The sequence below is a fragment of the Bos taurus genome, chromosome 18, assembly GCF_002263795.3.
Source record: "Bos taurus isolate L1 Dominette 01449 registration number 42190680 breed Hereford chromosome 18, ARS-UCD2.0, whole genome shotgun sequence".
Classification (NCBI taxonomy): Eukaryota; Metazoa; Chordata; class Mammalia; order Artiodactyla; family Bovidae; genus Bos; species Bos taurus.
Window position 1 is genome coordinate 60,530,230 of NC_037345.1, and position 27,771 is coordinate 60,558,000.

Sequence of the window (27,771 nt, forward strand, 5' to 3'; positions counted from 1 at the left end):
AGTGTTGAAAGGTTGCTGCTGCGGCTACTGCTTCTAAGTCACTTCAGTCTTGTCCGACTCTGTGTGACCACCAGGCTCCCTGGGCTTCTCCAGGCAAGAACACTGGAGTGGGTTGCCATTTCCCTCTACAAGGCATGAAAGGTTGCTGCTCAACCACAAAAGATGCCTGGATTCTTGGCCTCCTGAGGAAAAGAATTCAAACTGGGGCCAGAGATGAAGCTTGATCGCTCGGAGCTTTTGTGTAATAAAGTTTTATTAAAGTATAAAAGAGATAGAGAAAGCTTCTGACATAGACATCAGAAGGGGACCGAAAGAGTGCCTCCTCACTAGTGTTAGCAAAAGAGTTATATACTTTTAATTAGTTATTCCAGTGAATCAAAAGCATGTCTGGAGGTTGTAAAGACCTCACTAGAACCACTTCCATAATTTACATTTTTAGACAACAGGATTAGCCAGGTTTTTTTTTTTTTCGAGAGACTATCTTCAAACAGGATAATTTGTTACATAATCCTAAGAAATGTAGAGGGGAAAAAAAAAGTTCTTCCTACTTGAGAATTCCAGACCCCTCTCTCCTTGAGGATTGCTGGACTTATCAATCAACCTGCTTAGAAATTGACTCTCTCAGTGTGATTGAATGGGGGCCTGTGAACAGACCCTGGGGTTCAGCAAGACTGATGATCTCAAGGAAGGTGGTCATCTAGTGCAGGTGCTCACAGGACTGGCTGGTGTGAGTTCAGGGAACTGCAGGCTGCCTGCTCTCAGACAGATGCTGAGGCAGCAACAGCACGGAGCAGTTCACGGAAACTGTCTACAATACTTTCTATCATCTTTCTTATTAGAACCATCCCAGTGTCCAAGTAGTTACAAAATGGGAGAGGAGATACAACATAGAAATGATGGGATATATCTGAAGTTATGAGAAATTTAAAGCTAGTGCGTAAACTAACTTCCACATATGCCATCTCTCTGTGCTACCAAGTAGTTCATTGTAGTCTCTTCACTACAACCTTAAATAAGGTGGGCGAGGTTACTGTTGGTGGTGGGTTAACCCTTCATTCATTACAATCAACTGAAACACTAAAAGCCATTCACTTTTATTAACAACCATGTATTAATTTCACGCATAGTTGAAATAAAACCTTTTATAAGCCACAGTATGATCCATGATTAAATACAGATAAATAGTATGTAGAAATATATTCATTTTTTGATATAATGATGTGAGATTTCTGATTTTTATGGCTTACCAAAGCCTAGGAAGCACTTCACAAGCATGATATACACCAATTCCATGCCTTTTCCAGGAAGGGTTTCTTACATTTCTAGGTTATCACTGTCTTTATTTCAACACTGTCATGTAATAATCATGACTTGTGTTGATATTATAAAGATACATCAGTACTGCACTGAACTGTCATTGTATTCTTCTTACAAATCAAGGATATTACTATTTAAACCTAACAACCAACTTCTGTCTTACTTTAATACATGGAAAGATTAAATGACCACTTATATCATGGCTACCTGCAGATATTTCACATCAATGACAAATGCCTCCATTTAGATGTTCATTGTCCATTTTATATTATGGTATCCTTCATCTTCTAATGGAGAATAGACAGAAATGGTTGCAACACATATAAAAAGGCTAATCTTTAGTAAACCATCAAAAACCTATGTTTGCAAACACACTAGAAACAAAGCATAGTATGGATTATTTGAGTGCTGAATTACATTGACTTCAAATAATCTCACATCACGTCATTATTAACAAGCATACATACATTACTAAGAATTGTAACTTTCTAAGCATCAACCTTTATCTCATGATTCATGCTAATATATCCGTTTTCTATGTGTTTTAACTACGGAGTACTCCCTACAGTCATTCTCCTTTAGAGAAACTTCTGAAAACAAAATTGATGAAATGGTTTCTAGTATGCAACCTCTGATATTTACTTCAATTTAACTTTTGATTAAATACCTTTCTACATATTTGTTACATCATTTCCATTGGTTTCTTATATAAACTCTTGTGTTTTCTGATGCATGTTTAGGACAATCCTCTTCCATCACTTGTTCCATTACTAGCGTTTCTCTTCAGTGTGTGTTCTCAGATGTTTAGTGAGATTACTACTATGACTAAAGGCTTTGCCACATTCTGTACATTTATAAGGTCTCTCTCCAGTATGAATTCGCTGATGTTGAGTAAGATGTGAGCACTGAATAAAGGCTTTGCTACATTCTTTACATTTATAAGGTCTCTCCCCAGAATGAATTCGCTGATGTCGAGTAAGAACTGAGCAATGATGAAAGGCTTTGTTACAGTCTTTACATTTATAAGGCTTCTCTCCGGTATGAATTCGCTGATGTCGAATAAGATTTGAGCACTGAATAAAGGCTTTGTTACATTCTTTACATTTATAAGGTCTCTCCCCAGAATGAATTCGCTGATGTCCAGTAAGAAGTGAAAGACGATGAAAGGCTTTGTTACATTCTTTACATTTATAAGGCTTCTCTCCAGTATGAATTCGCTGATGATAGGTTAGCTGTGAGTAACAGATAAAGGCTTTGCTACATTCTGTACATTTATAAGGTCTCTCTCCAGTATGAATTTGCTGATGATAGGTGAGATGTGAGTAACAGATAAAGGCTTTGCCACATTCTGTACATTTATAAGGTTTCTCTCCAGTATGAATTCGCAGATGTTGAGTAAGATGTGAGTTGTAAGTAAAGGCTTTGCCACATTCTGTACATTTATAAGGTCTCTCTCCAGTGTGAATTCTCTCATGCTTAGTAAGAAGTGAGCGAAGGTTAAACACTTTGCTACATTCTGTACATTTGAAAGGTTTCCTTCCTGTATGAATTTTGTTATGTCTACTTAGATGGCATGACTTACTAAAGACTTTCCCACATATCTTACACTTGTTTTCTTTCTGTGGATTCTGAACAGTCTGCTGTTGAATAAGTTCTGAAGGTTGATTAGAAACCTTACCATATTCAGTACAAATCCTTTCTTCAGTACAAGTACTCTTATCTAGAGAAAAACCTGACATTTGATCAAAGGTACTTCTGCGTTTATTACTTTTAGAATCCTTGTCTGAAGATTTGGATCCCTGATGTTTCATGAGGTTTGAGTCTCCTTCAACCATATACCCAGTTTCATTGCCTGAATACCGTCTCAGGCCACCATAAATACTCTTGTAATTATTGGAGCTGGAAGCTCTTACTTAAGGTATGACTCATTTTATTAAACATGGAAAGTTGTGTATTAACCATATCACAATATGTATTGAACAATAATGGTTGGATTGTGTCTGTTCCATTATCATCAACATGATACATCTTGGAATGCAGAGAAAATATCTGTTGGGGGAAGAAAAATGACACCCTGCTCACGGATTCCTCAAATTGATTAGATTGTGAGTTTGCCCTCTCATTGTTAAATTGTAGGTATTCAGACATGCTTGAATGTATGTTTAGTCGAAGCCTACGTTCAGAATTGTCTGAATCACTATTTACAGTAGGGACTAGATTACCTTCCAGATTATCCACGTTTCCTTTCAGAGAACATGTATGTTTCAAAAAAGGATGCAAATCTTTTCTTAAACACTTACACTTCTCGGCGGATGTTGAAGACTGAAGTTGCTGTTTTTCCCAAGTTGTCTCACGTTGCTCATTTCTTTTTCCAGTAATGTTAGCATTATGTGTAACTCTCTCCATTTCTTTATGTCCATATAAACATCCTCTCTGTCTTTCATATACCCTGGTATATTCCCAGTCTTTCATTAAATTTAAGTTTCTGAGGTGAAATATTTGACATATTCCTAGGTTTGCTTTTGGGAATACGTCTTCTAACGCTGCATTCCTTGGCATCAAATCCTGGGTGTCTTGTGGAGACATAGCTGAAAGATACCAAATAACAAGTGATTTTCCCTGCTATTCTCAGTGAATATCTTTAAAGACTTAGAGAAAATTGATGACCATTAGCTAATTTAAAAATAAAACAGAGACGGAAGGATCAAGATGGCAGAGGCTTAGGCAGATGTGGACTCATCTCTCTCTCCACAAATGAATGAGAAATGGAACAATTCTCACAGAGCCCAGATGAACATTAGTAGAGGCCCTTGGAAATTTGAAAGGACAAGAAAGACTCCTGCTGAGCCAGGTAGGACAAAAGAAAGAAGAAGGAAAAGGAAGAGGAGAGGAACTGGGTTCAGGCCTGAAACCCTGCGGGGAGATGAAACTGAGGAGAGGTCTCCATATGGGGGGAAGCCCCTCACTGGGTGAGGTCAGTTTGGACAGGAGGAGAGTCTCATTCTCTGTGAGGAGAGAACATGGCAACCAGGGTGTGACAGCAGGACAGAGTGAGAGCTGAACACAGGGTACTGACGCCAGCCCTGCCCACCCAGCCGTACAGGCATGTCCACCAATGAAGAAAAAGAGCTGCGTTCTGAAATGTGGGGTTTGTAGAGCAGACCCAGGCAGAGGACTGTAATTGGCAATGAGGAAACATCCTGAAGGGATGGGAGTAAGGGAGGAGCTTTGCAAACAGGATGCTTGTGGTGTAAGCCTGAATCATCAGAGAGCAGAGCGCCATTGGTAAGTGATATCCAAAGAAGAAGCCCACTGCATCCCTTGTCCCTTCTGCTGGCCCCTGCTCAACAGGGGCTATGAAGAACTCCACCCACATAGGTCTTTTGAGCCCGAAGTTATGGCTTCCCCCATTGACCTCATCCACAATCAGAAGACTCCTGTACTCTGGGGCAGCCTTAGGAGCAGACACCTGTGAGTTGGCTATAGGCACAGATGGAGCTGAAAGCATAGGTGAACCCCAGGGATAAAGAAGAAAAGCTGTAACTTCTCCTTGAAGCAACACAAGCCATGGTCTTACACCCACGACCGGCTTTGTAACCTCAGCCCCTACAGGGCATCTGAACCAACAACCAGGGCTCTCCCAGTCATGGCAGGAATAGCTTTAGCAGCTATAGACTTTGTGGGCTCCTACAGAAGGGAGCTGGGCCAGGACAGAGCATGAGCTGCCCCATAGAACCACAGAGGGTCCAGCTCCACGGTGAATGTAATCCTAGGACCTGACTTCACTGAATCTATGATGGTGACCTTGTGAAAACAACAGCTGAGAGACACCAGGGCCACAGTTCATCATGCCCATGGTTAAGGTGGACAAGAGCAGTACCAAAACTACATAACATAAGAGCTTGAAGAACGCATGAGAGGGGGCACCAGAACACCCTGAAGTGAACATTCCTAGAGGAGTAATACTCAGTGACTTCTCTCCCAGTGGGTGTGCTCCAATCCCACCTGCCTGGCTCCACAGATCAGAATCACAGCAAAAACTCAGATCTGGGGGCTCTATTCCACCACGCAGGGAGCAGGCACCACCAGAGAGAGGGCACTAATAACCACAGAACAAGGGGTAAACAGCCCTGAATATCCAGGGCAGGCTCTGGTCACAATTAACAGCAATCAGAGCACAGATCAAGAGAGGATAAGGGCACAAACCTCTGGACCAACCTCACCCACCAAGGTGCAGATACCAGAAGGAAGACTAACTGCGTTCCTGCACCCTTCAAAACAGAGACCACAAACAGAACACTGGACAAAATGAGATGGCAAATAAATACATTATAGGGGAAAAAACAAGATAAAAACCTCCAAGGACCACTGAGTTAAGAGGTGATAGGCAATCTAATGGTTACTTCTTGCTTTTAGTCATTTTAAGTGGAGACACCAAGCACTTTCACAAATCCCAGGTGCCTAGTAATTCTTAAATTCACTTCTTGCCACACATGTTTCTGAAAATGTTCTATTAGATCTTTCGATCTAAAAAGCATAGATGATAGTGACAGAGAACTTAGCAGAAACTGAGGAGACATAAGGCACTGTCTGAGGAAGCTAAATACAAATTAGAGAAACTTAATAGAAATCAAATACAAAGAGAGACTTTCAAACTATGATTGAAAGAGGGAACTCTACTCCTTGCTCTGTGGAGACCTAAATGGGAAGGAAATCAATAGGACGGTAAAGACTAGAGATCTCTTTAAGAAAATTAGAGGTACTGAGAATATTTCATGCTAAGACAGGAACAGTAAAGGACAGAAACGGGATGGACCTAAAAGAAGAAGAAGATATTAAGAGAAGTTGGCAAGAATATATGGAAGAACTATACAAAAAAGATCTTAATGACCGAGATAACCACGATGGTGTGGTCACTCACCTAGTAACAGACATCCTGGCATCCAAAGTAAAGTCGGCCTTAGAAGGCATGACTACCAACAAAGCTAATGCAGGTGATGGAACTCCAGCTGACCTATTTCAAGTCCTAAAAGATGATAATGCTAAAGTTCTGCACTCGATAAGCCAGCAAATTTGGAAAACTCAGCAGTGGCCTGAGGACGGGAAAAGGTCAGCGTTCATTCCAATCACAAAGGAAGGCAATGCCTAAGAACTCTGAAACTACTACACAATTTGCCTCGTTTCAAACAATAGCAAAGGCTCAAAATTCTCCAAGCCAGGCTTTAACAGTACATGAACCGAGAGCTTCCAGATTTTCAAGCTGGATTTAGAAATGGCAGAGGAACCAGAGGTTAAATTGCCAACATCCCTTGGATCATAGAATAATCAAGAGAGTTCTGGGAAAACAATTACATCTGCTTTATTGACTACACCACAGACTTTGATTGTGTGGATCACAAGGAACTGTGGAAAATTCTTAAAGAGATGGGAACACCAGATTACCTTACCTGCCTCCTGAGAAATCTGTATGCATGTCAAGAAGCAACAGTGAGAACTGGACATGTGACAATGGACTGATTCCAAATGGGGAAAGGAGTACGTCAAGGCTGTATATTGTCAGCCTGCTTATTTAATTTATATGCACAGTACATCATGTGACATACTGGGTTGGATAAAGCACAAATTGGAATCAAGATTTCACGGGAGAAATATCCATAATCTCAGATATACAGATGACACCACCCTTATAGCACAAAGTGAATGAAAGGTTGTTGCTGAATCACGCAAATATGCTGGGATTCTTGTTCCGGAGGAGAAGAATTGAATTCAGGGCCAGAGATGATGCTTGTTCGCTCAGAGCTTTTTGTAATAAAGTTTTATTAAAGTATAAAGGAGATAGAGAAAGCTTCTAGAAATCAGAAGGGGGTAGACATCAGAAGTGTGTAGAAAGAGTACCCCCTTGCTAGTCTTAGCAATGGAGTTGTATACTCTCCAATGAATCTAAAGAATGTCTGGAGGTTGTAAAGATCTCACCAGACCTACTCCCATAATTTACATTTTAAGATAACAGGATTAGCTAGAAGGTTTAGTCCAGAGACTGATTTAGGCAGGATACATTATTGTTATCAGTTGACTTCAGTTCAGTCGCTAAATCGTGTCAGACTCTTTGCGACCCCATGAATCGCAGCACACCAGGCCTCCCTGTCCATCACCAACTCCCAGACTTCACTCAGATTCATGTCCATCGAGTCAGTGATGCCATCCAGCCATCTCATCCTCTGTCGTCCCCTTCTCCTCCTGCCCCCATCCCTCCCAGCATCAGAGTCTTTCCCAGTGAGTCAACTCTTCCCATGAGGTGGCCAAAGTACTGGAGTTTCAGCTTTAGCATCAGTCCTTCCAAAGAAATCCCAGGGCTGATCTCCTTCAGAATGGATGGGTTGGATCACCTTGCAGTCCAAGGGACTCTCAAGAGTCTTCTCCAACACCACAGTTCAAAAGCATCAATTCTTCAGTGCTCAGCCTTATTCACAGTCCAACTCGCACATCCATACATGATCACAGGAAAAACCATAGCCTTGACTAGACGGACCTTTGTTGGCAAAGTAATGCCTCTGCTTTTGAATATGCTATCTAGTTTGGTCATAACTTTCCTTCCAAGGAGTAAGCGTCTTTTAAATTCATGGCTGCAGTCACCATCTGCAGTGATTTTAGAGCCCCCCAAAATAAGTCTGACACTGTTTCCACTGTTTCCCCATCTATTTCCCATGAAGTGATGGGACCGGATGCCATGATCTTCGTTTTCTGAATGTTGAGCTTTAAGCCAACTTTTTCACTCTCCACTTTCACTTTCATCAAGAGGCTTTTGAGTTCCTCTTCACTTTCGGCCATAAGGGTGGTGTCATCTGCATATCTGAGGTTATTGATATTTCTCCCAGCAATCTTCATTCCAGCTTGTGCTTCTTCCAGTCCAGCATTTCTCATGATGTACTCTGCATATAAGTTAAATAAGCAGGATGACAATATACAGCCTTGACGTACTCCTCTTCCTATTTGGAACCAGTCTGTTGTTCCATGTCCAGTTCTAACTGTTGTTTCCTGACCTGCATACAGGTTTCTCAAGAGGCAGGTCAGGTGGTCTGGTATTCCCATCTCTTTCAGAATTTTCCACAGTTTATTGTGATCCACACACTCAAAGGCTTTGGCATAGTCCATAAAGCAGAAATAGATGTTTTTCTGGAACTCTCTTACTTTTTCCATGATCCAGTGGATGTTGGCAATTTGATCTCTGATTTCTCTGCCTTTTCTAAAACTAGCTTGAACATCAGTAAGTTCACAGTTCATGTACTGCTGAAGCCTGGCTTGAAGAATTTTGGGCATTACTTTACTAGAATGTGAGATGAGTGCAATTGTGTGGTAGTTTGAGCATTCTTTGGCATTGCCTTTCTTTGGGATTGGAATGAAAACTGACCTTTTCCAGTCCTGTGGCCAGTGCCGAGTTTTCCAAATGTGCTGCCATATTGAGTGCAGCACTTTCACAGCATCATCTTTCAGGATTTGAAATAGCTCAACTGGAATTCCATCATCTCCACTAGCTTTGTTCGTAGTGATGCTTTCTAAGGCCCACTTGACTTCACATTCCAGGATGTCTGGCTCCGGGTCAGTGATCACACCATCGTGATTATCTGGGTCGTGAACATCTTTTTTGTACGGTTCTTCTGTGTATTCTTGCCACCTCTTCTTGATATCTTCTGCTTCTGTTAGGTCCATACCATTTCTGTCCTTTATCGAGCCCATCTTTGCATGAAATGTTCCCTTGGTATCTCTGATTTTCTTGAAGAGATCTCTAGTCTTTCCCATTCTGTTGTTTTCCTCTATTTGTTTGCATTGATCGCTGAGGAAGGCTTTCTTATCTCTTCTTGCTATTCTTTGGAACTCTGCATTCAGATGCTTATATCTTTCCTTTTCTCCTTTGCTTTTCACTTCTCTTCTTTTCACAGCTATTTGTAAGGCCTCCCCAGACAGTCATTTTGCTTTTTTGCATTTCTTTTCCATCGGGATGGTCTTGATTCCTGTCTCCTGTACAATGTCAGGAACCTCATCCCATAGTTAATCAGGCAGTCTTATCTATCAGATCTAGGCCCTTTAATCTCTTTCTCCTAAAGACCAGACCTACTCCCATAATTTACATGTTAAGATAAAAGGATTATCCAGAAGGTTTAATCCAGACTGTCCTCAGGCAGGATACATAATCCTAAGAAATGTAGAAGGAAAAAAAAAGTTTGTCCTGTTTTCCTCCTTGAGAATTCCGACCCCTCTCTCCTTCAGATCAGTCGCTCAGTCCTGTTGGACTCTTTGCGACCCCATGAATCGCAGCACGCCAGGCATCCCTGTCCATCACCAACTCCCGCAGTTCACTCAGACTCACGTCCATCAGGTCAGTGATGCCATCCAGCCGTCTCATCCTCTGGCGTCCCCTTCTCCTCCTGCCCCCAATCCCTCCCAGCATCAGACTCTTTTCCAATAAGTCAACTCTTCGCATGAGGTGGCCAAAGTACTGGAGTTTCAGCTTTAGCATCATTCTTTCCAAAGAAATCCCAGGGCTGATCTCCTTCAGAATGGACTGGTTGGATCTCCTGGCAGTCCAAGGGATTCTCAAGAGCCTTCTCCAGCACCACAGTTCAAAAGCATCAATTTTTCAGCGCTCAGCCTTCTTTACAGTCCAACTCTCACATCCATACATGACCACAAGAAAAACAATAGACTTGACTAGACAAACCTTTGTCGGTAAAGTAATGTCTCTGCTTTTGAATATGCTATCTAGGTTGGTCATAACTTTCCTTCCAAGGAGTAAGCGTCTTTCAATTTCATGGCTGCAGTCACCATCTGCAGTGATTTTGGAGCCCACAAAAATAAAGTCTGACACTCTTTCCACTGTTTCCCCATTTATTTCCCATGAAGTGATGGGACCGGATGCCATGATCCTCATTTTCGCAATGTTGAGCTTTAAGCCTCTCTCCTTGGGGACCCCTAGACTTCTTATCAACCTGCCTAGGAAATGACTCTGTCACAAAGAGGAACTGCGGAGTCTCTTGATGAAACTGAAAGAACCGGGTGAAAAAGCTGGTTTCAAACTCAACCTTTAAAAAATGAAGATTATGGCTCCGGTCAGATCATTTCATGACAAACAGAGGAAGAAACAGTGGAAACAGTGAGAGACTTTAATTTTTTGGGTTCCAAAATCACTGCAGATGGTGACTACAGCCATGAAAGTAAAAGACGCTTGCTGCTTGGAAGAAAAGCTATGACCAACCTAGGCAGCATATTAAAAAGCAGAAACATTACTTTGCTAACAAAGGTCCATCTAGTCAAAGCTATGGTTTTTCCAGTAGTCATGTATGGATGTGAGAGTTGGACCATGAAGACAGCTGAGTGCCAAAGAATTGATGTTTTTGAACTGTGGTGGTGGAGAAGACTCTTGAGAGTCCCTTGGACTGCAAGATCACACCACTCCATCCTAAAGGAAATCAGTCCTTAATATTCATTGGAAGGATACGCTGAAGCTGAAGATCCGATATTTTGGCCACCTGATGCGAAGAACAGACTCACTTAAAAAGACCCTGATCCTGGGAAAGATTGAAGATGAGAGGAGAAGGGGACAACAGAGGATGAGATGGTTGCATGGCACCACTGACTCGATGGACATGAGTTTGAGCAAGCTCTGGGAACTGGTGATGGACAGGGAAGTCTGGCTTGCTGGAGACCATGGATCACAGAGTCAGACTCAACTGAGCGACTGAACTGAACTGACTAATATGTATAATTGATTCTCTTTGCTGTATAGTAGAACAGCTATATTCCAATTAGAAATTTTAAGAAAGATTTCTTTATATAATCTAAAAATTGTCATAGTTTGAATCAACCATTAATAATATAGTGGAATATATGGTAAGATTTCATGTCAATTTATTTTAAAATTCTATGAAGTAATAGAACATAATAAAGTATTTTAGCATGTTAGAATTGGGGCAAATACACTAAAGATATTTAATGTTGGATCATATAAGGAAAAGTGAAACTTTGCAGTCAACCTGAGTTGTGTATTATTTCATTTTCATGAGGTTTTGCTTTCTGCAGTGAAAAATTACTTGAATTTGAAATTTATTCAGAAGGTCCTATATGTTGCTCCCAGTGGATAGGAAATTATAAATCAGAGAACAAAAACCCGTCCCCAGTATTCCTAGAAGTTTTGCAGTTTGTCTGCCACTCCACTTGCACATTTCTGTCTAGACGTAGAAGGAAACTTTAAAAGGACTGTCATACTGTTGCTCAGAAATGGGCAGAGTTTTCCTAGGGTCCCCAAGAAATCGAAAAGCAACGAATGAATGCAGTTTGTCACAAGCCAAGAGGAGATTTTTAGTTCACACTGTGATGGAGAAAAATAATCACTGGTGAAAAATTCATGAATGATTTAAGAGACAGAATGGGGCAGGTGATACATTCCTATGACAGTAGCAGACACAAACCCAAGTTCCTGAAAACCATTTCCACTGAAGCAAATCTTCCACAACCATGTGATGAAGGATGAGTTCCTCACTGTTCCTTGGACCTCTCATCTGATTCATCATCTCCAACCATTCATACCTACCTGGGTAAATGGCTGTTGTCTCCATTCTCCTTATATTCCTGGAATCCTTCAATTGCTCCAGAAAGGTGACCAGGTCCAGTTTAGAGACAAGACCTGTTGATCAGAGAAAGGAATATTTGTGTTGTTACAGATTCATCAGTATCGAATCCAGTATTATTCAGGTGAGACGAGAACGCATTTTGTTCTAGAAAACGATTTCCTTAAATACTTTATTCCAAGCCGCTATACAATACTAACAAACACCTAACAATCAGATCCTGAGATTCTGGTCAAGTAGTACTAAGGCAAAAGTAAGTAGTGTCAATGTGAAATTAAGAGAGGGTGCAACTATTTAATACCACAGAACTTACACAATTACCAGGAACCTAGAAGGAAGGAGGCAGAGTACATTAAGCAAGAAAACCGTCACCAGCATAACGAATCAGGAAGGCTTTCTTTCTAAACTAATAAATACCCATTTTCCCCTAGAAAGCAGAGATCTGAAACTACTGTGGGAAGCAGAAAATTTCAGAAGACATTCTTGGCATGACAGACAAAAACACAGTGGTTAAATAAGGGATTCTGGAAGGCAGTTATCCTCACCCAAGGAGGCCAGGTTCCCGTAGTTCTGTAACATCACGTCCCTGTACAATTCCCGCTGATCGAGGTCCAGGCATTCCCACTCCTCTTGAGTGAAGTCTATGGCCACATCCTGGAACGTCAGCCGTCCCTGAAACACAAAGTATAAATGCCATGTGCCTGTGGGAAGACTTACTAATGTGACCCAAGATGAAAAGAGCAAGTTCAGAGACCTGGTCATGATTTAGTAGCTTGGCTATTATTACAAAATCTATTTTTTACACAGTAATCCTTTCTATGCAATTTCTAATGTGAAGAAAAGAGGATGAGTTATGACCCAGAAGCCATTAGAGAAACTATTCTCATCTGAAAGAGCAATTATAAAATAATCAAGGCAACATTAGCATATTTATTTAGTGTTCTACTCGTGTGACATGGGATAAATTGTTTGTCAAAGAAACAGGATTTTTTTTTTTTTTTTTAAAGCATATTCTGAGCCAAGAGTTCTGAAGTGGGGCCAAAGCCACATTTCTAGCAAGGATATTTGAGTTAGTAATGTTGAAAATTCTGCTCAATGAATGACGATTTTGAACGGCAATGAAATAGAATAGTAAGGTAAGAATTCATACTTCAGTTGGAACTTGAACTGTTTTAGAGATTTAACAGGTCTAATGGGATAGTAACCTTTCTTGTGGTCTGGGCTCGTGTTGGAAAAGAATTTCCAGACATGAGACAAACTGAGAGGGAAGTAAAGTTTATTAGAATGGGGGATGCTGTTAGAAGAGCAGGCCAGCTCAAGGGAGAACGGATGTTGAACAGGGGTCTTTAGTCCACTCATAGCCAGGGTACAAGGAGGGGGAAAGGGGTCTTGCGGATGATTGCTAAATGGATGAGGCACATATACTGGGTGGGGGAAGAGTAAGAAAAACACTTTCTCCTTATGGGGTAGGAGAGGAAACCATTTATACTGCTCAGGAGGACCTGAAATCAATACGTACAACATGGGGGTGGGAAAAATGGTAAGGGGTCTTGTTTTTCCATTCCTGCATTCCAAGACCCTCCTTGGTTTTATCTACTCTTTTGTCCCTGGGTCACCACATACCTCCTTCTGTTTATTTTTAGGGCCAATTGTTTGACCCTTGTTGATACCCTGCTCATGTCTAACTATTTACCCATTTCCCTTCTCACACATTTGGGAATCCAGTTTCAAGGAAAAAGGGGCGACGACTGCTCTGGCTTCTTCAGGCTGAGCACAGGCACCATGGGGCTCTGGGTTCCCTTTGCCTACTCTGTCAGGGTGCATTTATGGAGAGAGATGAGAGTCCATGGAATGATAAGGTGACTTGTTTCAGCACTGTCTAGGTGTTAGGGAATATTCTTGCACGACCACTTGGAAATTTGTGGTATTTTAGAAGAAACAATCCTTATAAGAAAGTTAAAGTTACATGGCCTAAAGATTAATAGAAGTAGAAAAGCTGCTCAGAACAAAAAAAAAAGAAAAGCTGCTCAGGGGTTAGTTAGGAGAACCAGGACCGGACACTGGTTCGTGACATTAGTGTTTCTCTAGGTACGAGAAGAAGCCAGAATCTGGGCTCATAAAATCTTTACCTGAAAACATCTGACTATCAGAAGGCCAGTTCTGGGTTTTTCCCAGGGCACAGATTGCCTTATTTCTGATCTCTACTCTCAACAGCTTTCGGGGGGGGGGGGGGGGGGGCGGGGATTGGTGGAGGGGGCGGTCGTTGAAAGTCAGGAGCTTGCTGTGGTCATGATGTCATCTTTGTAGAGACAGCTGGCAGAGTCCAGTTAGCAGAGTCCCTTCAGAGCCACATATTTGACCATGCCTTGGGGGCATTTCTTGGCCATTGTGTCCCATGGCACTGGGAAGGCTCATTCCCAGGTCTAGGGAAGGATCCATTGATAGGCCACTCAATGTGCTGTTTCTAGAGCACGCCTTGTGAGGAGCAAACTCTCTGGACCATACCTGTCTTATTAGCCTCTTGGTCCAGGAAAAGATTCCCTTTTCTTCCTTCTTCCCATATCTAGATTTACATTATTACAATCATTGATAGCATTTGGAACTGCATATCAGCATTTTATCACAGGCTCAGTTACACATTGAGTAACATAAGAAACAATCTTCTGAAAGAAGCAACATAGAAAATAATATAGCTATAGCTAGCAGTTATTAGTCAGGATGTAAGTAAGAATGAAAAGTCAAGACCTTTCATTAGGTAGAGCCCAGTATTCCCCAAGTCATCTGACTTCACTTGTTAAATGACTATAACCTGGTGGTAATCTCCTGGTTGTATATCATGGAGCATCTAATCTTTATCTGAAGATTGCTTACTGAGATTAGCTTTAGAAACAAACTTAGAGTGTCCTTTTTAATAACTTAATTAAATCTTTTAGAAGTATAACATAAGAAGGAACTATCTCAGAAGTGAGTCTTAGTGAACACTAGACTTTAATTAACAAAACTAGAAACTTAGTTTAACAATAAAAAAAGTTAATATTCAGTTAAACATAATTTTTGCATTATGAGGGCATTAAACCTGTAGCCAGGGAAAGCTTTAACCCATCAAATAAAAATGAGGTTTGTCAGGGAGCTGGGAAAAGCCAGGCAGCCATGTTGGATTTTCCATAGCCCTGACTCTTTGATTTACAGCTACTGTTCACCCATTTTTAATTCCCTGATTGAGAAGCAGACCATGGCCATGTTTTAAGAACATCAGGATGGCAAAAGTTTAACCATGAGAGGTTATTTTTGTAGAAGAAGAATGAGCTTTGTCCATAGGTATCATAATCTTAAGTAATGCTTAGATTTTAAAAATGAATATAAATCACTTAAAGGCAAAGAAACTCATAATCTTTTATCGAAAGCTTGCCAGCTCTTATTGAAAGGGAGCCAGCACGGGAGTTCCCACCCATGACAAAGGTCATGCGGAGAGGCCTAATATGCAAAGTCAGGACTCGAGGCACCGCCCCCCGCCCCGCCCCCCACTGGACCTGCCTGAGCATCTACCCCAAAACCAGAATCTATTTTACTATTTTACGACTTTCACCAACTCCTCTGACATTAATGGGGGGGCTATCCCCGACCACCTTTCTCTGAAGGAAATCAACTTAGAGCTCTAGCTAATTAGCCTCCTGGGCATAACAGGAGTGTTTAAATCCAAACCCCTCAGATTGCTCTCTAACTTGCCTGACAGGTTTACCGGGACTCTTACAGCTATGCATAGGATTGTTTACAGTCTCCCAACTGCGAGAGGCACGGGAAGCTTAGAATATTCAAATAGTATAGAGCCTCTTGGAGAGTTAGAAATTGTTAGAATTAGTAGATTTCATTGTTGAGCCAATGCTTGCTGCCAAGTTTCCACATCCCCTGTATTGTATCCTTGAAAGTGTATTAATTAACATAGTTGGTACATCGAAAAAATAAGTAGTAGCCTTGGTGTTAACAACTTTAGACCCTTAAGGTAATAAATTCTTTCCTTATTGTAAACCCACTGCACCTCTGCCCTGTAGGAATGCAACTTTATCTAACACCTTCGGAGGATGTCGCCAAACTTTAAAATAATTACTCTTAGAGAAAATAAGTCTTATGGTTGACAAACCTTTATCAGAGTCATAAAATGTTAACAGGCCTTCTGGCCAGAAGATGATGTAAATCACCTAAACCATTTGTATAGTTTGCAGAAAAGAAAGCCTGGTCTCGATCAGGATCAAAGACTGCTGACTTTGCATGATTTTACATCCCCTATTATCCTCTATGCACAACTTAAGGTATATAAGCTCCCTTTGAAAATAAAGCTACGGGCCTTGCTCAACAGGCTTGGTCTCCCCGTGTCCTTCTTGCGTGCTTCCTTTTCTCTCCTTTTCTTCTCTATCTTTTCAGGCCAAAATAATTGGAGCATGGGGGTCCTCTGGGACTACTTATTTGCCTGGGCTTCTAAGACCCACTCGAGAAGGCACCCAAGGGGAGGCACCTTCCACTATTCGAGAGGGCGCCTGTGGCCTCCATAGTCAGAGCAAGTTCGGTGTCACGAACTTTATTGATTTCCCGTGTAAACCAGTTGTTAATGAGCCTCTAAAATCTCTCAGCCTTTGCTATTCTAATTGCCAACGCCGACTTCCTGAGGGAATCCCTGAATCCAACTGGGGCTGGACCCCGGTAAAAGCTGCATTCTAAGGAAACTTTGTTCTATTAACATAGAGATTAGACCAAATTCCAGTCTGATACCAGCTTACCAGATAGCAAACAAAACTTGTTTATCGGAAGGTGTATTCTGTTTACAGATGAAATGTTCTGTATATGTCTGTTAAGTCCATTTGGTGTAATACATAGTTTTAAGTCTAATTTTTCCTTATTTTCTGTCTATATGATCTATCCATTGTTGAAAGTGGGATACTAAAGTCCCCAATTATAACCGTGTATTTCTATTTTCCCTTAATGTCTGTTAATATACACATAAATATATAATATTTAATAAAGATCAAATTATACAAATATACAATAATACACATATATAATAAGTATATATTTGCTTCCCCCCCCCAAAAAAAGAAAAATCTTTTCCATAAATCATGAAGTAGCAGTATTCTTACAAAGTCATCAGAGTGAAACCATAGAAGGCATGTTTAAATCTGATTAAACTGCAAATGAGAATGTAGCCTGGTCATTGCTGTGACTTGTAACACTTTCACAGGATAAGTAGAATTATAGTTGACCACATTTTATTAGGGCATATCAGATCTATATGAATTCCACATAATTTTAGGATATCTATATTAGTAACATCAACCATACAGTATAATCTGAGAAGATTTATCACCCCTTCAACAGTACTTCCCTTGTAATTTAACATGTCCAATGAACCCAGGTAGTTTAATAGCCCCCCTGGGATATCTCAGGGGCCCTCTGAAGCATTCCAAAGTTAGCTAGAAGTCAAGTCATTTAGGAAGTTTTGTGGGCAAATATCAAAAGGGGTTATAACACTCAGTCAGATAAAACCATATAGATCACTGGGAAACAATATATTCACTTAGCCAAAGTAACAAAGATTTCAAAGGTAAACCTAGAACAGATCACTTCAGAGGTAAAGAAACTTAAAATCTATTATCAAAGGCAGCTCAACATCTCACGAAAACTTGTATTTATACACAAATTTCTTCCCCTGGGGTCCACTTTCCATAAAACATTTTAATCACTTTCTATACCCATTACTCTGTTCTCTCATCCTGAAACAGCCACCTGTAAGGCAGACCTACCTCCTTTTCCCTTCATAAAATGTAATTTCATTCATCATTCCTTCTTTACTGAAAATACACATGCTACTTTCTGTAAGCAACCAAGAATTTAAGCATTCTGTAGATTGGTGAACATATATACGAGAGATAATTTCTAAAAAAAAAACAAAAAATTCTAGAGAACATCTCAGGATGGCATCCTGTTCTCTAGAATTTTTCATGAATAGTCCAAAATCTCTACTTTCTCTGTAACAGGAAGTTAGTCCTCAGTAATGAATGTTTCAGAATCTCATTTTATTTGGAAATGACCAAGCTATTCGATAAACTTCCATCACTTAGTTTAGCACAGCCCTAGAAGTACAGGCTACCAAAATCTAGAGAAAGTTTTAGTCAGACATTTCTAAAGTATAATTATTCTTATAAGAGTTTCTCTGAAAGCTCATATCTCTTTTACATTTTCTTTGAAGTTTTTTTTTTTTTCCCCCCATTCCTAGAGGTACTTTGCTGGTTGACAAACTTGTAACAGATATAAAAATATAACAATATTTAACTTATAATAAACCTAGGCACAATGAAAATACTGTGCTTAATGACTCTTAGACATATTTACATTAGATTAGCAAACAAACATTAATACTAGATATTTAATATTGAATATTTCCCAGTTCATGTGAATCTGAAATTCATTTAGGTTAATTTCTCTTATACTTAGAATTGTCTGAATTGTAAGCGCTTACTTTCCTTTAGGCCTATTAAATTAGAACTCTTTTTTTTTTTTATTTTTTATTTTTTTTAGAACTCATTTATAACTTCAGCAATATTATAAAAAAAAAAAAAAGCACATACTGAGACATATATAAATCCAGACAGACAGACAGAGATCTCATAGTTTCCTGCCTGAGATTTAAAACTTCTCTTTGACCCTTTTTTGTTTGTTTGTTTGGCTTGAAGTTCTGACTTGCCCAAGGCTGAGTTAGGTCTCAGGCAAAGTGGGCAGTGTATTTCAAGGACATGGAAAGGGGTAACTTCAAGCTTTCCCCTAGGCAGGCCTTTTAACAAGCTAGTTGTTTTTAAATGCATATGCAGAAAGAAAGGGTTAGGCAGATTCCAAGGTAAAGAAAATTTCATTTTAACTAGTTTTCTCCAAAGTCTAAAGAATATCAGGGCCATCCTGTGTCAAAAAGTCATCTTTCCTTTCTGTAGTTTTAGTTTTATAGCTAAAATATAGACCAAATAATGCTCAAATTAACCCTGATATCAGGGGCATTTCAGCTCATAAAAATTTTGGACTGTCCCTCTGGTGGGAAGTGAGGTCTTTGTCCCATGAGAAGAATCTGAAGGGTTAAGGGAATTTGCAGGAGTGAAGGGAGCTTAGTCATTCCCAGCCCTGAGAAACCGGAGTTGTCAAAAGGGAATTTTTTAGGATGTTCAGGAGTGGGGGAAGCTTGGTTCCCTCTCCACCTGAGAGATCAGCTTCCTTAGAAGGGGATTCTTTAGAATGTTAAGACAGTTTTTGATCCTTCAGGCTTTTGACTATAGAAGAAAGAGCTGGACCAAAGGGAACCTCAGAATCCTTTCCTAGAGATCATGTGGATATGAAAGGCCGCATAGAGGTCATCTAGGAAATCTGATGGAGAGAGACAGAGAGGGACAGGAGACAGAGAGGCAAAAAAGGCAAGGGAATTCTGAGTTCTTTCGCTTCTTTTGGCAAAACCTAGTGTGCCATTCAGAGGCCATTTTTAGGGTTCCCCCGTTTCTATTGGAGCCAGGCCTTTTGGAGGGTCAAAATTTTCCAGTTTCTGAGAATGTAACCAAGGGTTGATTATGAAAGAGCCTCCTGGGATGTAACAGAACCCACTCTTAGCCTACCTACCATAGAATGGGAGTACTGAGAGTCACTGGCTGACAGAAAGGCATCCCTTTTTCCCCGGTGGTCTCTCCGTGCGACTAATGCACAAAATGGCCGAGCGTCCCAACAGTCGCGTCCGACAGTCAGAGCAGACCTCTGAGAACCGTGCAGCTAAGCCATCAGGTGACACGGGTAAAGAAAGCCAGAGATTTCCTGGGAGCAACCAGGTGACTCACCATTTGGTGATTCCTTGAAACCTGGAAGGCACTCTTGGGACGGCTCAGAGGCAACACCCAGGCTTCTGTAAATCAATCCGGACCAAAAGGGAAAGAAGAGAAAGGGACAGGGAAGAAGGCTGAGGAATCCGCCTTACAATATATCTGGAAGGCAGTAGCCCGGGGACAAAGGTCTGTTTTGCTTCAACCTGATACGGTGGACAGAAGTTATCTTGCTGGAGGCAGATGCCCTTCTGGCTTGATCCGTTCTGTGTGCCCCCGATCCACACATGGGAGTCTTTCTGGCAGGCGCCCTAATGCGTTTTATGTGTCTGTCCTGTGCCCACACAATATTGGTTGGCATAGTCCTCAGTCGGAAAAAACAAAAAGGAGAGACCCTCAGCCATTCACAAAAAGGAGAGATCCTTACCAGGGCTTCCCTGGTGGCTCAGAGGGTAAAGCGTCTGCTTGCAATGCAGGAGACCTGGGTTTCATCCTTGGGTCAGGAGGATCCCCTGAAGAAGGAAATGGCAATCCACTCCAGTACTCTTGCCTGGAAAATCACATGGACAGAGAAGCCTAGTAGACTACAGTCTATGGGATCACAAAGAGTCGGACACGACTGAGCAACCTCACTTTCACTTTCACTCACCCATTCAAGCTGCAGCCACTGAGCAGTGGGGCCTTTGAACATACCAGAGGTGAACCCTGGCTACAGTTCCTACGTTGCTGCCACAGCACTTGCCTGTTGGCAGAGGGTCCCTGTGAGAAAGGAGAAGCAAAGATGGTGGGAAGAGACTCCAAGTCCCTGAACAAGCCACCAAAAATGTCATGGTTTGGCTGCGGGTTGAAAAGAATTTCCAGACATGAGATAATATGGGCCTGGTTTTTCAGTTTCTGCATTCTAAGACCTTCCTTGGTTTTATCTGCGCTTCACTCTTTGTGTAACCACAACCTTGGCAGAAAGAATCATTTTACCTATACAGTATATACTCTATATATCTTTCTGATTGTTTTTATCAGAGTCTTGAAAGTGTAAGAAAAATAACTAAAAATCAGTAATGTTGCTCTTGTTCCTTTTGGCACATATTTTAACAAACAGCCATTAAGTGGCAGAGCTGAAACTTTACTTCAGTTTATGCACTTTAGACTTTAACTAATAAAACACAGACAGATTCACAGAGACAACTCTAAGAAAAGTTGATAGAAGTTTCTGTTCATTGCAGTTCAGTTCAGTCGCTCAGTCATGTCTGAATCTTTGCGACCCCATGATTCGCAGCACGCCAGCCCTCCATGTCCATCACCGACTTCCGGAGTTCACCCAAACTCACGTGCATCGAGTCGGCGATGCCACCCAGCCATCTCATCCTCTGTTGTCCCCTTCTCCTGCCCCCAATTCTGCCCAGCATCAGGGTCTTTTCCAATGAGGCAACTCTTCGCATGAGGTGGCTAAAGTATTGGAGTTTCAGCCTCAGCATCAGTCCTTCCAATGAACACCCAGGACTGGTTTCCTTTAGGATGGACTGTTTGGATCTCCTTGCAGTCCAAGGTATTAGCAAGAGTCTCCTCCAGAACTATAGTTTAAAAGCATCAATTCTTTGGCGCTCAGCTTTCTTCACAGCCCAAATCTCACAGCCATACATGACCACTGGAAAAACCATAGCCTTGACTAGACGGACCTTTGTTGGCAAAGTAATGTCTCTGCTTTTGAATATGCTATCTAGGTTGGTCATAACCTTTCCTTCCACGGAGCAAGCATCTTTTAATTTCATGGCTGCAATCACCAACTGCAGTGACTTTGGAGCCCCCCAAAATAACGTCTGACACTGTTTTGCTATCTATTTCCCATGAAGTGATGGGACCAGATGCCATGATCTTCGTTTTCTGAATGTTGAGCTTTAAGCCAACTTTTTCACTCTCCACTTTCACTTTCATCAAGAGGCTTTTGAGTTTCTCTTCACTTTCTGCCATTAGGGTGGTGTCATCTGCATATCTAAGATTACTGATATTTTTCCCGGCGATCTTGATTGCAGCTTGTGCTTCTTCCACCCAGCGCTTTTCATGATGTACTCTGAATATCAGTTAAATAAGCAGGGTGACAATATACAGTCTTGACAAACTCCTTTTCGTATTTGGAACCAGTCTGTTGTTCCATGTCCAGTTCTAACTGTTGCTTCCTGACCTGCATACAGATTTCTCAAGAGCAGGTCAGGTGGTCTGGGAGTCCCATCTCTTTCAGAATTTTCCACAGTTTATTGTGATCCACACAGTCAAAGGCTTTGGCATAGTCAATAAAGCAGAAATAGATGTTTTCCTGGAACTCTCTTGCTTTTTCCATGATCCAGCGGATGTTGGCAATTTCATCTCTGGTTCCTCTGCCTTTTCCTAAAACCAGCTTGAACATCTGGAAGTTCACGGTTCACATATTGCTGAAGCCTGGCTTGGAGAATTTTGAGCATTACTTTACTAGCGTGTGAGATTAGTGCAATTGTGTGGTAGTCTGAGCATTCTTTGGCATTGCCTTTCTTTGGGATTGGAATGAAAACTGACCTTTTCCAGTCCTGTGGCCAGTGCCGAGTTTTCCAAATGTGCTGGCATATTGAGTGCAGCACTTTCACAAGTTTCTGCAATGTAAAGAATACTAAAGACAAGAAATGTTTTAGTCACTCAGTCATGTCCCATTCTTTGTGACCCCATGGACTCTAACTTGCCAGATTCCTCTCTCCTAGAAATTCCCAAGCAGGAATACTGGAATGGGTAGTCATTCCCTCCCAGAAGTTCTTCAAGAAAACAAAGCAAAAAGAAAATAAGAAGAAAAAATTGATCAAGTCATGTTAATATTTTCATACATACGGTTCAGTTCAGTTGCTCAGTCATAACCGACTCTTCGCTATCCCACGGCACACAGCTCGCCAGGCCTCCACCAACTCCCGGAGCCTACTCAAACTCATCTCCACTAAGTACAGACATACACTCAAATGGGTCTATATGCTCAATTAGAGGAAGAGACAAAATTTTTCATGTCACTAAATCAGGTAATTTTGAATGGGGTAAAAATGTACATAATGTTAGAGGATGATATTCTTCATTTGCACTGAGCTGTACTTTAAATTTTAATACAGTTGAGCATAGGACTAATAAGATTCTTGTAAATATTTTGGAAAATACAAATACCTGTGTAATTACCTGCAATGAGACTCTGTGATGTAAGCATGGAGTATACTGGAAAAGATCAGACCTGGGTTTGGGATGAAAACTCCCACTCCCAAAACCCATCATCTCTGCTAAATACACATGAGTGTTCATTTCCCAAAGCAGAAAGAAAGTAAGAAAACATGAAGTTACTCCATTAATTGTGATAGTTTAGGCATATCCCTCACTTTTTCTTTCCAAGACACTTGTTCAAGTCAAGTGGAAAAAAACAAATTCATAGCATGGGAATCTCACAAACCAGTGAACATGAGTCATGCAGTAAGAAGTACATGGAGGAATGCATTATCACTGCATGGGTATTTTGGCATTAGTATGGAAACTATGATCTGAATCTATCATTAAAAACTGTTAGTTTGGGGACTTCAGTGACTAAGAACATGAGCTCCCAATGCACGGAGGTCAGGTTCTTTCCCTGATCAGGAAACTAGATCCCACATGCTATAGTTAAGAGTTTACATGTCACAACCAAAGAACCTGAACATTACAAGGATGACTGAAGATCCTACTTGCCACAAGAACACCCAGTGAAGCCAAATAAATATTTTAAAAATGTGTTGTAAGCAAATTTCACTTCATATATACCTTCCCTGATCTGTAGCCTAACGTTGCGGTCCTTTAATGGACTGGAATCTGGTGGTCGGAGTCGACAATAAGAAAGTAAAAGAAAGAAAGGGGCTGATATTTCCTGGCTTGTGCAGAGAACCAATAAAGCCCTTGACACAGGGCTTGTACCACTCACGAAAGCACAGGGCATCCTCTCGAGGAGGTCTGGAAAGCCCGGGAAAGAAAGTGAGCTTGGCAGGATTCCACGCTCCAGAGAACTACCTGAGGGAGAGAAAGAAAGAAAGATACGGGGACCCAAGCTCTAATGGAATAAGGGTGCTTTAATGATCTTTGTGTGAGCATATATAGGCTGTTAAGAATTTCTTTGACAATGATAAAGATCAGAAAACCAAACGAATAGTAACCGCTACCAAGGAAACAAAGAATTAACAATGGTCACAAGGTCAGAAGACAACCCATATCTCAACAGGGAGGGTCGTGACTAGGCAGAGTAACCAAAGGGAAAGAATTTACTGAAGGAAATCCATACAGACAATCCATCTCATTATCTCAGTTCTGGGAGCAGGACTGAACTGGTATTGTACTATAATATGACTTTTACACAGCAATATTTTCTACGGTAATCCAAAAACAAAAAAAGATGAGAAATGACCCACACACCATTTCAGAAACTATTCTGATCTGGAAAAGAAATGATAAAATAATCAGAACACCATGGGCATATTTATTTTTGAGTGTTGTATTGGTATGACACAGGATGAATTGTCTATCAAGGAAACAAGTAATATTTTTGAAAAGCATACTCTGACCCAAGAGTTCTTGAGTGGGAGAAAAATGCCATTTATTTTAACAAGCTTAATTTTTTTCAGAGTATTGCTAACAAGCTTCTTTTAACTAGTGATATTCAAAATTATGCTCCATGAATGACTGTTTTGAATAGTAACGAAATACAATAGTAAGGTAAACATTCATACTTACTTTTGAACGTCAAGTGTTTTACAAATTTTACAGTTCAAATATGATAACATCCTCAGTAGCAACAATCATTTTAACTATTTAGGATATACTACATATCTTTCTGAGAGTTTTTACAGAGTCTTGGATGTGTAATGGAAATAATTTAAAATCAATTATGTTGTTGTTCCACCTTTTTGCAAATATGTACCAAACATTCCTTAAATAGCTTAAATTTATCTCAGTTTATGTACCCTAAACTTTAATAATACGCAGACAGATAGGGACAACTCTAAAGAGAGTTCATAGAAGTTTCTCTAACTGTGAAGAATACAAAATACAAGAAAAATAACTGATCAAATCATATGAACATTTTCATGCATACATATATTAAAATGGAACTATATATTCATTTCATTAAAATGAAACAATCTAAGGCCATGGAAAATATGTAAGAACAATTTTCAAAGGTTAGAATAAATAAAAATATTCATGAAATGATGATGGCTTTTATAAACCCTAGGTTTCTGCACACAAAGATGCACACATAAATACACTAAAGGCAAAAGCAACTGTCCATAAGTAACAGATCTTTTGGAAGAAACATTTTTAATCCACCTTTTTTAAAAAAATTCAAGTATATTTTAGCATTTATGGTAAAACAAACATTTACAAATTTTGCATGAATGCATGCTAAGTCACATCAATCATGTCTAACACTTTGCGACCCCATGGACTGTAGCCATCCAGACTCCTCTGTCCGTGAGATTTCCCAGGCAAAAATACTGGAGGGGGTTGCCATTTCCTTCACCAGGGGACCTTCCCAACCCAAAGATCAAACCCAGTTCTCCTGCATTGGCAGGTGGATTCTTTACCACTGAGCCACCTGGGTTCACTGAAAACAATTTTTTCTCTTTAGTAAGCATAATCAAAAACACAATATGAGAAATAGTCTACATTTTTATTAGCAAATATACCATGACACCTACCTATTTAGAACACATTTCTAGACCTATGTGAAGAAACTGTAAACCTTTACTGAAGCACATAATGTCTGAAAATCACAAGTTTTATTTGGAAGATGTGGTGACATAAAGACTTCAGCGACTGCAAATTCAGAACAATTCAAACTCAAAACGAGAGCCAACATAACTATGAATTTAAAAACGAAAAAACACCTAAATAGAGGGCAATTACAGATTTCTGTAATTACAATCTGTAAATCTGTAATTCTGCCAAATTACAGACGAAGTTATCACTGTACAGACTAGTGAAACTTCAAAATAAATGAAGCAAAATAGTAAGAAGGTAGCCAAAGAAGCTCACCTAAAGAGAGATTTAGACATTATTTTTAACAATAAAATAGAAGGTAAACACAACAAAATATTTTTTTTAATAATGCAACAGCTGAGGTATTCCAAGGTAACAACAAAAATCAGAGGGGGTAAAAAAAAGGTCAAAGGGCATAAAAAAAAGATTTAGGTTTCAGCATTGTGTAATAAAGAATTTAGGGACTTGCCTGATGGTCCAGTGGTGAGAAATCTGCCTGTCAATGCAGACGACATGGGTTCCATCCCTGATCAGGGAAGATCCCACATGCCTTGAAGCAGCTAAGCTACTGTGCCACAACTACTGAAGCCCACCTGCTCCAGAGCCTGTCAGTTATTAATACAACGACTGAACCCGTGCCTTGGAGCCACAGCTCCACAACAAGATAGTATAGCTCCTCCTAATCACAACAGAGAAAGCTCAAGTGCATCAGCAAAATCCCAGTATAGCCAAAACTAAATAAATACTAAACTAAAAGAAAAAAAAAAAAAGAATTTGGCAGGCTTTGGTCCCTAGGTTGTGGAAGTTTCTTAACTACTTGTAATTAACTAGTTAACTACTTCCACGTTTATTAATTTGGAATTTAAGTGTTTTATTCTTTTGGAATTTCCTTAGTGACTGAAGTAGCTTTATTACTCTCCGTGGGCCCTGATTATTTATGCTACCAACATGACCTAAAGTGGGCCCTTGGTTTAATAATGGGACGACTCAGGTTGTGAGGCTGGACAGTTCACAAAGACCAAGGATGTGACTAGAGGTTTGGGGCTTTGAGCCAGGTGGGCTTAATAGCCCAACCTCTAAGGAGGGGAGAATGCTGGAGATGTTATCAATCCCGACTATGTGGCTAAACTGCAATAAAAACTTGAGTGAGCTTCTTTGGCTGGCAATACTCTGTTTTCTATCACACTGATGTGCCAGGAAGGCAATGGGTCCCTTGGGATGATGACTATGGGTCAGTTCAAACAAACCCGTTGAGAAGTTAAGGAGCTTAATCAAGTCCAAAGAAGCAGCATTTCAAGAAAGAGACGGAGCAAACAAACAAAAGGACTATGTCTCTTACCTCGGAATGAGTCATTTCTGATTCCTTGTTTTCCTCTTTCTCTGGGCTTCCTTCTCAGGTAAGATCAGTCGTGGGAAGTGACCCCTGAGTGTTGAGAATAGGCTGTTTAATACTTAGAAAAACACACCGAGCTCCCTGTAACACAGCCCCACACAGAGGGAGGATCTCAACAGGTACAAAACACAGTCCTCTACGGCCACTGACACAGCAGGGATTCTGGAACACAGAATCAAACGAGGTGTTTTTCGTTTTATTCTTTTCCTCAGGACTCGCGGCCCTTTCTGTGAAAACCACACGTTCCAGGCTGACCCTCCCCTTCAAACCTCAGGCGAGACCCTGACCAAACTCCATACAGAATAGAACCTCCTTCACCTCTTCGCGGATCAAGGACCTAGGGGTTGGGCAATACAGGACTTTAAGCAGCGGTCTCTACAAGTTAGAAGGTAGAACTGCCAGAGAACGACGTGGACTCTAGAACGATATTAACAGGAAGCGGACGTGGACCCCAGGGACGCGGCAGCTGAGCTAAAGGACTTCAGAACTTCTCACGGCGATGCGAGGACACACTGGGGACGGGAAAATGGGGACGGTAGTTTGAACGTCCACAGAGACCCCCGAAACCCACGTGTGAAGGACAACAGGCTGTGGGACTAGGAAATCCGGGTTTTAAATAAACAAACTCACCAGAACTCTGTCGCTCATTTAAACGCAATTCCGGGTCTGCAGGATACTGCGCACGCGCGGGCGGAAGATCCGTAACAAAGGAAGGTGAGTGCGCTACGCCACGGCCAACGAGAGGCGACGTAAGGGGAGAGGGTGGGACGAGGCCGGAAGCGCACGTACGTAGGGGCCTGGGCCAGTGGGGGCGGAGCTTTAC

The 27,771-nt window shown here is 40.9% G+C and overlaps 2 protein-coding genes across 7 annotated transcripts; both read right to left on the reverse strand.

Annotated features, from left to right (window-relative positions):
- Window positions 1–1,070: 1,070 nt before the first annotated feature.
- On the reverse strand, window positions 1,071–3,152 carry LOC101907041 (zinc finger protein 501-like). Its single transcript, XM_005200965.5, has one exon. The coding sequence runs from the start codon at window positions 3,150–3,152 to the stop codon at window positions 2,088–2,090; it is 1,065 nt and encodes a 354-aa protein (XP_005201022.2). The 3' UTR covers window positions 1,071–2,087.
- LOC100336208 (KRAB domain-containing protein 5) lies at window positions 1,071–27,626 on the reverse strand. Of its 6 annotated transcripts, none has more exons than XM_059877243.1 (6): window positions 22,325–23,812; window positions 20,205–20,536; window positions 19,796–20,111; window positions 12,485–12,611; window positions 11,903–11,995; window positions 1,071–3,905 (listed from the first exon to the last, which is right to left on the reverse strand). In XM_059877243.1, exons 3-6 carry the CDS (start codon window positions 19,796–19,798, stop codon window positions 3,208–3,210), a joined length of 921 nt encoding a protein of 306 aa, XP_059733226.1. In that variant the 5' UTR covers window positions 19,799–20,111; window positions 20,205–20,536; window positions 22,325–23,812; the 3' UTR covers window positions 1,071–3,207. The 6 variants fall into 6 exon arrangements, with proteins under 6 accessions (XP_059733226.1, XP_059733225.1, XP_024835104.1 ...); XM_059877242.1 differs by having other exon boundaries at window positions 20,205–20,327; window positions 20,427–23,812; XM_059877244.1 differs by lacking the exons at window positions 19,796–20,111; window positions 20,205–20,536; window positions 22,325–23,812 and adding exons at window positions 26,895–26,978; window positions 27,579–27,626 and having other exon boundaries at window positions 3,231–3,366; window positions 3,618–3,905.
- Window positions 27,627–27,771: the final 145 nt, after the last annotated feature.